Genomic DNA, 12,145 nt, shown 5'->3' with positions numbered 1-12,145 from the left:
AGTCCACCAGGCACAATCAAGAGTGTAAGTTGTGTTTAATGTATGTTTGCAATAATTTAAAAATAATAATAAGTTATCTTGTTTGTATGTATAGTTACAGTCCTGAAGATGACCTCAGATTGAGGTCGAAATATCGACAATTAAAAATATCAATAGAACGAAGTTTTTGCGTTTTATTTAATTGCTGGGCCTCGAGCTTGTTAAAAATGATTCATAATTTGAAACTGGTTTAAGATAGCCTTATTTCGAAAATATTTTGAAGAGGGTTGCCACCTGTTTAAATCAAGTTCAATTTAATGTAATATTATAATACGGTTGTCAAACGAAACATATTTAAGCTTTAAGATATACCGACATTTATGCGATTTTGTCGGCGCGAATCTATTCCAACAAAAATTACAACATTGCCGACCAAAGTTTTAAATGCTACGATTTTGCTGCAGCAATTTATTCGAACATCTACAGTTCTTCTTTTCATCCTGCCGAAATCGTTTTTGGAACGAAAAAGAAGGATTTTAAAATATTAAAACAAAATTGAACGTAAGAAAACAAAATATATTTGATGTAGAAAAGTTAAGAATTTTATTTTTGTTGAAAAACGCTTTTTGTTTGTCTATAAATTTACAGTTTTTACTGCGATAAAATCGCACAGATGTGTGCGTACTTGCGTTTTCGAAACAGTAACGTCTATAGCATCAAAAATGGAGCGGATTCGTTGCGACAGAATCGCATAGGTGTGTGGATGTCTTTATTACGAAAAGTTTTTAAAAGGATGCCGTCTGTTTTAAAAATCAAATTTTATTTAAGTGCTTATTTTCAACATGGAATATCTTTCGTTTTCAGCAAGGATTTTTCACCTTTCCCAAATTTGAGTCAATCAGTTCTGTTGAAGCTAAATCAAAAGATTGCAAAGAGCAATATAGTTCAACCTCAACAGTGTTTTTTGATCACTTATGACAGACATGGCACTTTTTTGCCCGCGCAGTAGCGAAAGTGCGAGCGCGGGCTGGAGAAAGGGAAAAACAGTTTACGGGAGGAAGGGTATGAAAAGTTGCGAAAAAATTATTTATATACCACCGACATCATGTTCATCGCAGTACGGCTGCGGTAATACTGACTTTGTGTACCAAACAAAGAGCATACATTGTCCTCCTATACACAATAAGCCATCGTTCGGACCTCGCTCCGATAGGAGTAGATTTGTTCCGTTTTGTTGAAAAAATTTGAAACCTAGTCCTCTACTTCGCTCAACTGAAAATCTGCTCCGTTTTGTTGCACCAACAAATTTACCCTTCAAATAGAAAGGAGGTGGGGTTTTTAATAGCAAACTAAAAGTTATATTTTACCTTTTTATCGACACGATTGTTACATTGGTGAGCTACAGCAACTTTGCAAATACACTTGAATTCGTGAATAGGCCCTCACAATCGCCCGATTTGAACCCGATCGAAAAATATTGCTCTGTCGTAAAGTTCTGTAATTGCGTCGTTGCCCACCGATGTAACAATTGTCCCGGTAAAGAAAGAATGAATTAACTTTTTATTAATTTTAACCAAGGCATTTTAACTTTAATGATAATTGCTCGCTGGATTAAGGCGCCTTTATACGGGTCGATTTTCTAGTAGATTTTTGTCGTTCAACCAAAATCGACCCGTGTAAATGACATCTCAACCACTAGCTGGTCGATTTTCCAGTCTACAGATATCGACCCTTATAAGGCCGCTTTAGCTCCTTATTTGTACAAGGATACGAGGANATGTCAAATGTGCTCATATACAAGCATGGACAGAGAGTGAGCGCCTGCTTAAAGAGCGTAAGCATCACATGCAAACAGTGTTGACACTTGAGTTTAGTTTTAGGTACCAAAATGCCTACCAAATCAGTTTCCAAACTACCAAATTTTTGTTCATCATTAAAACGAAATTTCTTGAATTTACGGGGTTTTTAGCTAAACAAATTTACAGTATGATATTGTTTACGGTGTTGGTTAACCATTCATACCAATATTTAAAGTTAAACAAAACAAATTCGGGCTTTCAAATAAAAGAATTAACGTATTGCGTAAAAAACTTGTGTAATAAATGTATGTAAATACCTTTGAGATTAATTCAATTCATATCAAAAAAATTTTATGTTTGAAAAATCAAAATCAGAGATTTTAAGCATTTCAATAAAAAAATTTCAAATTTTGTTTCAATTTGCATACACTCACACTTTGCAAATTGCCTATCACCAATTTTTCTTTCAAGACGATAGGCAAATTTTCGTTCAATTTCAACAGCTGATTGATCATAGCTTTGGGAAGTCAGTTTTTGTTTACAGAAAATTGTGTGCTTAGTAAAATTTGGAAAAAAACATGATACCAAAAAAGAAGGTAGTTTCAATAAACAACTTTTGACGGATAATACAATTTTTTGAAGTTTCATAAATTGTGAGTATTCTCAACGGCCTTGCCCCTTTGATAATATTAAAACAATAAATCGGAGTATTTTCTTTCCCACATTTATACCAATTTAATAATATTTCAAATGAAAAATCATTATCAGTGCTTGGTAGTTTTTTTGGGTACTCTTTATGAATTTGTACAACGATTTTGGGTTGTTGTGCCCAAACGCAATATGGCAACGGGTACGCAAAAGTACCGCTACGTATATGGGCAAATCTATAAAACAGGTAACCTTGGTGTTATTTAGCTTTATTTTCACTGTTGGAAACTATATCAAGCTGGTTCCTTTTGGATATAATTCATTGACTTATACTTGAAGCCTTGGAGCAATTTGCTGCATAACTTTTGAATTATAGGTGTTTAAATTAAAAAAAAAATAATAATGAAAACAAGTGAATTTTTTATGTAATTTTTAGAGGGGCAAAATTAATTATGTCAAAACTTTTGAAGCACACCATATTCTGATTTGAAATTTAATGGGCATTTAGCACTTATGTGTATACTTCATGTGTAGCAGGTAAGAAAAGTGTGCATTAAAAAATAACGAAATGGCAAGTAACTCTAAGTCTGTAACTCCACATTTCACAATTTTCAAAATTTTCGGTCTATCGGGTACAGTTTTTGAAGCATTTAATTTTAAGAACTTTTTAAGTACAATGTATTGTATTCTACAAACAATTATGAATAAGTTGACACCTTAGCAAGAGCTGTGCTTTCAGAATAAACCAACTTTTAAAGATAAAATATTCTGCGATCTTGAGCGTAATTTTTATTTCAAAAATATCTTAATTGAAGGCACATTTGGAAAATACATCGAAACGATCTAAATATTTTTATAACTACTAGTCCTTATAACGTTGCATATACCTGCAAAATGCTTCGAAAAAATGTTCTCTAGAAGTGTGTAAAAACCCCGATTTAGTACTTTTAATTATGCTCCTTCTTGTAGTCAGAATATTTCGAGCGTGGTATCAAACCAAATTTTTTTCGACAAATGTTCTGATAGTTGCTCTTACTTAATTGGAGCCTTTTAAGTTCAATGGCGTCCCCATTTGTGCGCGATTGTCTCCACTTTTGGAGATAGGGGTACTTGAAACTTTGCTTAAATTTTTTACTATTTTATAAAAAAAAACCCTCAGTTCTGAAGATATTTTACTANGTTTTTTTGGGTACTCTTTATGAATTTGTACAACGATTTTGGGTTGTTGTGCCCAAACGCAATATGGCAACGGGTACGCAAAAGTACCGCTACGTATATGGGCAAATCTATAAAACAGGTAACCTTGGTGTTATTTAGCTTTATTTTCACTGTTGGAAACTATATCAAGCTGGTTCCTTTTGGATATAATTCATTGACTTATACTTGAAGCCTCAAAAAATATTTGGAGCAATTTGCTGCATAACTTTTGAATTATAGGTGTTTAAATTAAAAAAATAATAATAATGAAAACAAGTGAATTTTTTATGTAATTTTTAGAGGGGCAAAATTAATTATGTCAAAACTTTTGAAGCACACCATATTCTGATTTGAAATTTAATGGGCATTTAGCACTTATGTGTATACTTCATGTGTAGCAGGTAAGAAAAGTGTGCATTAAAAAATAACGAAATGGCAAGTAACTCTAAGTCTGTAACTCCACATTTCACAATTTTCAAAATTTTCGGTCTATCGGGTACAGTTTTTGAAGCATTTAATTTTAAGAACTTTTTAAGTACAATGTATTGTATTCTACAAACAATTATGAATAAGTTGACACCTTAGCAAGAGCTGTGCTTTCAGAATAAACCAACTTTTAAAGATAAAATATTCTGCGATCTTGAGCGTAATTTTTATTTCAAAAATATCTTAATTGAAGGCACATTTGGAAAATACATCGAAACGATCTAAATATTTTTATAACTACTAGTCCTTATAACGTTGCATATACCTGCAAAATGCTTCGAAAAAATGTTCTCTAGAAGTGTGTAAAAACCCCGATTTAGTACTTTTAATTATGCTCCTTCTTGTAGTCAGAATATTTCGAGCGTGGTATCAAACCAAATTTTTTTCGACAAATGTTCTGATAGTTGCTCTTACTTAATTGGAGCCTTTTAAGTTCAATGGCGTCCCCATTTGTGCGCGATTGTCTCCACTTTTGGAGATAGGGGTACTTGAAACTTTGCTTAAATTTTTTACTATTTTATAAAAAAAAACCCTCAGTTCTGAAGATATTTTACTAAAATTTTGCACACGCNTTACTATTTTATAAAAAAAAAACCCTCAGTTCTGAAGATATTTTACTAAAATTTTGCACACGCTTGTATTTTAACATTGGCTTCACTATCTCAAGAAGCTCGGAGAGATAACCGTTTAACCGTGCAGTGTGAGCTGTCGTCGAAAGAGATTTCGACTCTGTCGTCACACCGTGTCGGATTGGACAGTGACCTCACAGCTGACCAAAGCTTGCTCACACCAGAGGCGAAGTTACAGGACTTCAGATGCTCTTCCCAATTGGCATAGCTTTGGTGATCCGCGGAAGACAAGTCCGCAGGTTTATCAATCGAGATGATTATGGGCAGGTGGTCTGATGCCAAAGTCGGCATAGGTCGCCACGTTATGCTATTTATTGGGCCAGCACTTACGATTGGTATGTAAGGAGAGCTACTGCAGCTGCCCTTAATTCTGGTGGGTGCGTTCATTGTGCAGAATACCGCATCGTTTATCTGCTCAGCCAGGTGTGTTCCCCTAGGATGATGCGACAGGATTGAATGCCAAAGATCGTGGAGCGCATTAAAGTCACCAACTATTATACGGATTCTAGGATGGTATCCCTTTAGTCGACGTCTGCTTCGATAAAACGATACTGCGCGATGTGTTGCGTGATGAACGTTAGGCCACTACCATTATCACGCTCGCGATCTCGATGGTGAACGTTGTATCCGGCGCAATTCAACAGTGTTTAATTGCCATGCATGAGTTTTTGTCGGCGACGTGTTGGTAGTGGTGCGGTTGCGTCTGTGTTGTCTGTGTTGTTTTGGGGTGCGGTAGTGTTTATGTTGAGCTGCTCAGGCGGACTCTGGTGTGCCGCGGAGGACGCTCGGTATGAGCAGCAAGGGGCCAAGTATGACATGGTCTATTGCCTGTGAGTCGTAAAGCCTCAGCAAACTCCGAGGTGGCTCCACCCGTTACAAGAGTTGCACCTGACGGAGGTGGAGTTGTGGTGTATTCGTCTCTGGCACGCGCAGCAAGTTTAGGTTTCTGGTCCAGGGTTTGACTCGATGACAGCTCTGAGCAGAAGTATGCGAAGCATATGTAGCCTTATGGACGTAGAACTTTTGAAGGATTTCGCCGACGTAAACGGAGTTAGATCGCCGAAACAACAGCCCTTGGTCGGGTAAAGACCGAGTCATTCCGGTACGTAGAACCGGCTGTCGTGGGAACGGTGGTGGAGGAGTAATTGTATGGGCTGCAGATGTCGGTGAGCGGGAATTCATTGCCGACGTTATGGAAAAGAAATATTATATGGAAATCCTGAAGAGAAATGTCAAAAAAAGTGATGGAAACTGAAATTGCCAGAGTCATTCATATTTCAACATGACAATGACCCTAGTCATGATGTGCGTATGGAGCTTGCGCACCACATTAAACATACATTACGGCATCCGCCTCAATCGCCTGATCTATTCAATAGAACATTTGAAGGCGACACTGTCGGAAAAAAAATTATACTCTTTTCATATATACTTAGAGAACAGTACGTTATGCCATTGAAAAAAAAAGACTCTGAACCATATCCCTCTTTAAGAACTTTAATAAACATTAGTTAAGGGATCGTGAGCCATAATTTAATGAACGTTTTTGAGTGCGACTGTTAGTACGACTTTTTAATGTTTTTCTATTCACATATTAAACCGCTTGGATTTATATTTTGATTGTAGTCCAAGTTCGAAGATTTTATTTATCATGTAAAATGCAAAACTTCATTCCAATGTGATATTGCAAACAAAAGAACAAGTAGAAAAAGCACACTTTGTAAATACTCTCTTTGAATGTCTTATTTTATATTCTACGTGGGCAACTGTTTCCCTAAAACCAGAAGTTTTTTCGAATTCATGCCAACAATTCGATTGCTCAAACCAATTTGGACTCGTGTAAATGAACTTTAATTTTTATCTAATGCATGCTAAGATCATTCTAAAAATATGTCCACATATTTATATTTTCGAATTGAAAATTTCACATTTTCTAGTTTTTATATCTTATAGAATCGCCTAAAATTTTAAAATATTAGACGTAACGGCGCGCAGTGCTTGCCCTTATGATATATACATAATACGTACACAATGAGGTTGTTCACACTTGCATGGTTATCAGGTTATCTCGTTAAAAATTATTATTATGTAGTGTATTTTATTGTTGTAAACCGAATAAAAACAAGTAAGAGCAGCGCTGTCTTCGGCTATGCCGAAGGCTTCATACCTTTCATGAACATCTGCAAATTTTACTTTGACAGATTACTGCTTTTGAATACATCTGCATACATCGATAGAGGAGTTACATACTTATATAAAAAATCGCATCTAAACAATCAGAGGTATGGAAGATATACTTTATATGGCACCAATCTAAGTGATTTTCACTGCTATGTGATCGGTATGTAAACCGGTAACACAATTTATTGGGTTTAGTTTCCTACATAAAGGAGATATATGGCAAAAACTGGTATCTGAACAATCAGTGCTATAGGAGATAAAGCTTATACAGCATAGATTTTGACGATTTTCTCAGTAGACTTTGTATTATTATTTATAAAATATCTTACGAAATTTATCGGTTTTAGCTGTTCAAATAAAGGAGTTTTAAAGTAAAATCCCATATCTGAACAATCAGATGTATGGAAGATATATGTTGTAGTCATCCGATCCTTGTTATTTTCACTGTAAGTATTCTGTTAATAATGAGTGAAAATGGTGCGAAATTTCATGTTCCTAGCTGCATAAATGGAGGAGTTATGATAAAAGACCTCATATCTGAACAATCAGTTGTATGGGGGCTGCAGGTTATAGTGACCCGATCTTTGTTATTTTCGCAGTAAGTCTTCTGTTGATACTGTGTGAAAACAGCGCGAAATTTCATGGTCCTAGCTACATAAATGGATGAATTATAACGAAAAATCTCATATCTGAACAATCAGTTGTATGGGAGCTATAGGTTATAGTTACCCGATCTTTTTAATTTTCGCTGTAAGTTTTCTGTTGATAATTATTGAAAACAGTGCGGAATTTCATGTTCCTAGCTATATAAATGGAGGAGTTATAACGCAAAATTTTATATCTGAACAATCAGTTGTATGGGAGCTATAGGTTATAGTGACCCGATCTTTGTAATTTTCACTGTAAGTATTCTGTTGATAATGGGTGCAAGTATTGCAAAATTTCATGTTCGTAGCTGCATAAATGGAGAAGTTATAATAATAATAATCTCATATCTGGACAATCAGTTGTATGGGAGCTATATGTTATAGTGGTCCGATTCTTCCGGTTCCGACAAATGATTAATACATTATAAAAATACACCCACCTACCAAATTTGATCCGGATATCTCGAAAACTGAGAGACTAGATTGCATACAAACAGACGGACAGACGGACAGACGGACATGGCTAAATCAACTCAGCTCGACGTTCTGATCATATAAGTATACATTTTCATGGGTCTATCTCTTTTTGTTCTGGTACTTACAAACATCGGACCAAAGTTATAATACCATTTCATGCTCATGAAAGGTATAAATATAACCACATAACCTGATAACTAGGCAAGTGTGAACAACCTCAATGTAAGTACATTTTTTTTAATTCTGTATCTATAAACAGAATGAATTTTATGGAAGATAACTTTTCTACATAATAAATAAAAATTACCTTGCAGGGTTACATTAGGTTTTCCTTGTGGACGGGGCATAAATTGTTCTGGATCCTTTCCTTCCTTTAGCATCCGAAGGTGTGGGGGAGTATAAGCTTTATTACTGGCCTCTGGTAAACTCGATTTTATCCCTTCGAGCTTAACTTTTGTTATTATTGGTTCCTCAAACGTGCCGTCAGCATATTTCTGCCATTCGATCCCTAAAAGTTCTTGTCCCTGAGGCCATATTGTTTCGTGCACGAGGGCACCAGAGTAATGGTACACTTTAAACCTAAAAAACAGATACAAATGATTAAATGTATGAACTACTTCTATATTACTAGCATACATAATAATAATAATATATTGGCGCTTACACAATCCAGGTGCTGATGAGTGAAAGCGCGCACTGCTTACCACTACACCACAGCGGTAGTGCCATACCATACATAGCATTGTGAAATAATACGTATGTATATACATATGTTGTTCATTTGAATAATATTATATAAAAATAAATATGTACAGCGGCGAAATGCCTTGCGCCCGGGTGAGTAGTTCTGCTGGAGGCAAGAGCATACAGGTACAGCAAATAGGTTGCCGATGTAATTGGGAAGGTTAACAGGTTTCGTTAAAAATACTTTGGTGCATTGTCGAGCACAAATAATTTTTCATCCTACACAAAACATAAAAGCTCCTCCCGTTACAGTATAACGACCCTGAACTTGTTACAAGTAATCTAATCTAAGCGTACATATTCAGGAACAAGTCCCACACACAATTCGTTTTCACGCAAAAATTGCACAACATATTTCACAGACCTGGATTTTGCTCTGTGGGCCTCATTATGCACAGAGCTATATCTTTATCGCTATTGAGTCTGCACTCGTCAAAATCACCATTATAAAACGAGACGATTTTCTTCAAATGTACTGTCGATTCAGTATCAAATCTTCTAGTCCGGGAGCAAATAACATGATCAAACATTTCATAATATATTTTCCGAAAATACTATTCAGGTGTGGTTAATACAGGACTTTCAATTGGACTTTTTTTTCCTCTAAAAATTTTTCAGGTGGGTAATTACCCACCTTTAAAAATTTCAGGTGGGTAGTACTACCCACCATACCCATGTATTCCGCCGCCACTGCATATGTATGCATGTATTTGTAAACCAATATATAGAACCCTACCAGATCGTATACGTTATTTGCCAGGAAATGATACCCTGTAAACTAGGTTAAGTTTCCATGAACTTCTTAAAAATAATGTGAAAATTCTATCGCATACGACCTAAGTAGACTTTAGGTGCATCGTTCGAGTTAACGATTACTTCTCATTGCTCTGAGTATAAGCGTGTTACTTTGTATACTCACTTTAACATGGGATATCCTAGGAGGGTTAGTTACCCCTTTAAACTCCCAAACGAGCAATGAGAGTGTACAAACTAGGGTGTTCGATTATTTGCCTTTTTTCGAAAGCCGGTTTTCGAGTTATTCGAAAAATTGCAAACTGAAAAAAAACGGTTCCTGGTTTTGAAATTAAGAAAAAACGGATAAACCGGTTTTATTTTAAATATATTTATACAGTGAAAATGTTTGTGTTGGAATGAAGTATGAAAAAAACGGTTCCTGATTTTGAAATTAAGAAAAAACGGATATATTACAATAAAACTATTAACGTAAATATACCTTTTATTTAGAAAAGACCAAAGCACAATCAAAAGCAAGATCAAAAGTAAAAAATAAAAATCAATGAAAAATTCACATTTGGTATTTCTTAACCTTTTTTTAATACCTTATCGCATTATTGACGCTACACAGTGCTGTGCGGGCGGGCAAAAATTTTCGTTGTACAAAATCTAGACGTTCTGTTGGAAATTTTTTTATAAAATTAATAATACACAGCAAAAAGGCACCTGAAGTTGACGCATTTTAAATTAAATTTTTTAGTCAGAGTCACATCATTTTTCGGCTTCACACGGAAAAATTTGCCAAAAATACAAGTTATGAGATATTAAGACACATTTATAATTTTTCTGTTTAAAATTGTTTAAGATAACTGCAAAAAATTAATTTGTTAAAAAAATTTAATTCTGTAGTTAAACTCGCTATATTTTAAGTGCAAATTTATTTTGTTGAAAACAAAAATATTACTAAAGTTTAAAGGAGTAAATCTAAAAATCATGTTTTATTTATTCCATAGGTCAAAAAAAGTATGCTACTTTCTTGCACCTTGCAAAATAATCTGCTTTTGGTAAGGGTATACAAATGATAAATATAGCAAGAAAGACGTGAGTGCGAAGAGCTTGAAATGCTGGTCGACAGAAGAATGCTCGAAAATTTTACCAGAGAGTTAGGCGACTTACGGAAGGTTTCAAGACCAGGGCGTAATCCTGTAAGAACAACAATAGCGACCTAGTTACCGATGTTCAGAACGTACTTATCTTACGGAAGAAACACTTTTCTACCATACTGAATGGAAGCAGCACAGAAAGTTGTGGAGTATAACCCGAGCTCCCAGTCGATGATGACGGAGTCGATGCTCCACCGCTTGCTATGACCAGGTACGAATAGCAATAACGCGTCTGAAAACAACAAAGCTGCTGAAGCTGACAGCCTGCCAGCAGAGCTATTCAAGTTCTGTGGCGATGAGTTGATAAGATGCATGCATCAACTCTTGTGCAGAATATGGTCAGATGAACGCATGCCCGACGACTGGAATTTAAGTATGCTGTGCCCAATCCACAAGAAAGGTGACCCCGCCATTCGCGCCAACTACCGCGGGATCAGCCTTCTAAGCATAGGTTACAAGGTCTTATCGAGCGTATTGTGCGAAAGCCTGAAGCCTACCGTCAATGAACTGACTGGGCCTTATCAGTGTGTTGTTGTTGTTGTAGCAGCATACAAGTTCCCCAAAGAGTTTTTGGGGTGTGTTGCTGGAGTGACAGTCCTTGGCCTAATATAAATCTGGGTCGTTCCGGTTACGCAGACCCGACTGTCGTGGCAAATCCACTATAGACCAGGTATTCACAATGGTATTCACAATACCCCAAATCTTGGAAAAGACCCGCGAGAAAAGGATCGACGCTCACCACCTATTTGCCTATACGCCGCTATGTCTTAATTTGGCACCGCCTTAAACTGATACGGTTGTGTAAAAAGACGTTGAGCAATATCACCAGATCCGTCAGATTTGGGAATGAAAGACCTCTCCGAGCTGTTCGCCACCAAACGGGATTTCAGAAANAATCTGGGTCGTTCCGGTTACGCAGACCCGACTGTCGTGGCAAATCCACTATAGACCAGGTATTCACAATGGTATTCACAATACCCCAAATCTTGGAAAAGCCCCGCGAGAAAAGGATCGACGCTCACCACCTATTTGCCTATACGCCGCTATGTCTTAATTTGGCACCGCCTTAAACTGATACGGTTGTGTAAAAAGACGTTGAGCAATATCACCAGATCCGTCAGATTTGGGAATGAAAGACCTCTCCGAGCTGTTCGCCACCAAACGGGATTTCAGAAAGGGCGACTCCCTATCATGTTCAGCGTGCAATTTCTGGCTTATGCCGATGACATCGATATAATCGGTAACAAAAACCGCGAAGTCTGTGCTGCCTTTTCCAAGATGGATAAGGAAGAAAAGCGAAAGGGTCTGATGATAAACGAGGACAAGACGAAGTATCACATACGCGCCTTGGCACCCACGTCGCTATTGACAGTTATAATTTCGAGAAAGTTGAGAACTTCGTTTACTTGGTAACCAGCATTAACACCGATAATAATGTCAGCTTGGAAATCCAACGCAGA

The 12,145-nt window shown here is 36.5% G+C and overlaps 1 protein-coding gene across 1 annotated transcript in view; it reads right to left on the bottom strand.

The window, feature by feature from the left end:
• Positions 1-12,145, bottom strand: part of eIF2A (eukaryotic translation initiation factor 2A) — a 66,571-nt gene that overhangs the window by 6,720 nt on the left and 47,706 nt on the right. Inside the window, exon 5 of the mRNA XM_017621191.1 lies at positions 8,351-8,622. Coding sequence (XP_017476680.1) covers positions 8,351-8,622 — 272 coding nt within the window. The remainder of the gene's footprint in view (positions 1-8,350; positions 8,623-12,145) is intronic.

The sequence above is a fragment of the Rhagoletis zephyria genome, unplaced genomic scaffold, assembly GCF_001687245.7.
Source record: "Rhagoletis zephyria isolate East Lansing unplaced genomic scaffold, Rhagoletis_zephyria_1.1 Rzeph_scaffold_02389, whole genome shotgun sequence".
Taxonomy (NCBI): domain Eukaryota; kingdom Metazoa; phylum Arthropoda; class Insecta; order Diptera; family Tephritidae; genus Rhagoletis; species Rhagoletis zephyria.
This window is presented reverse-complemented; position numbering and strand designations above follow the sequence as displayed.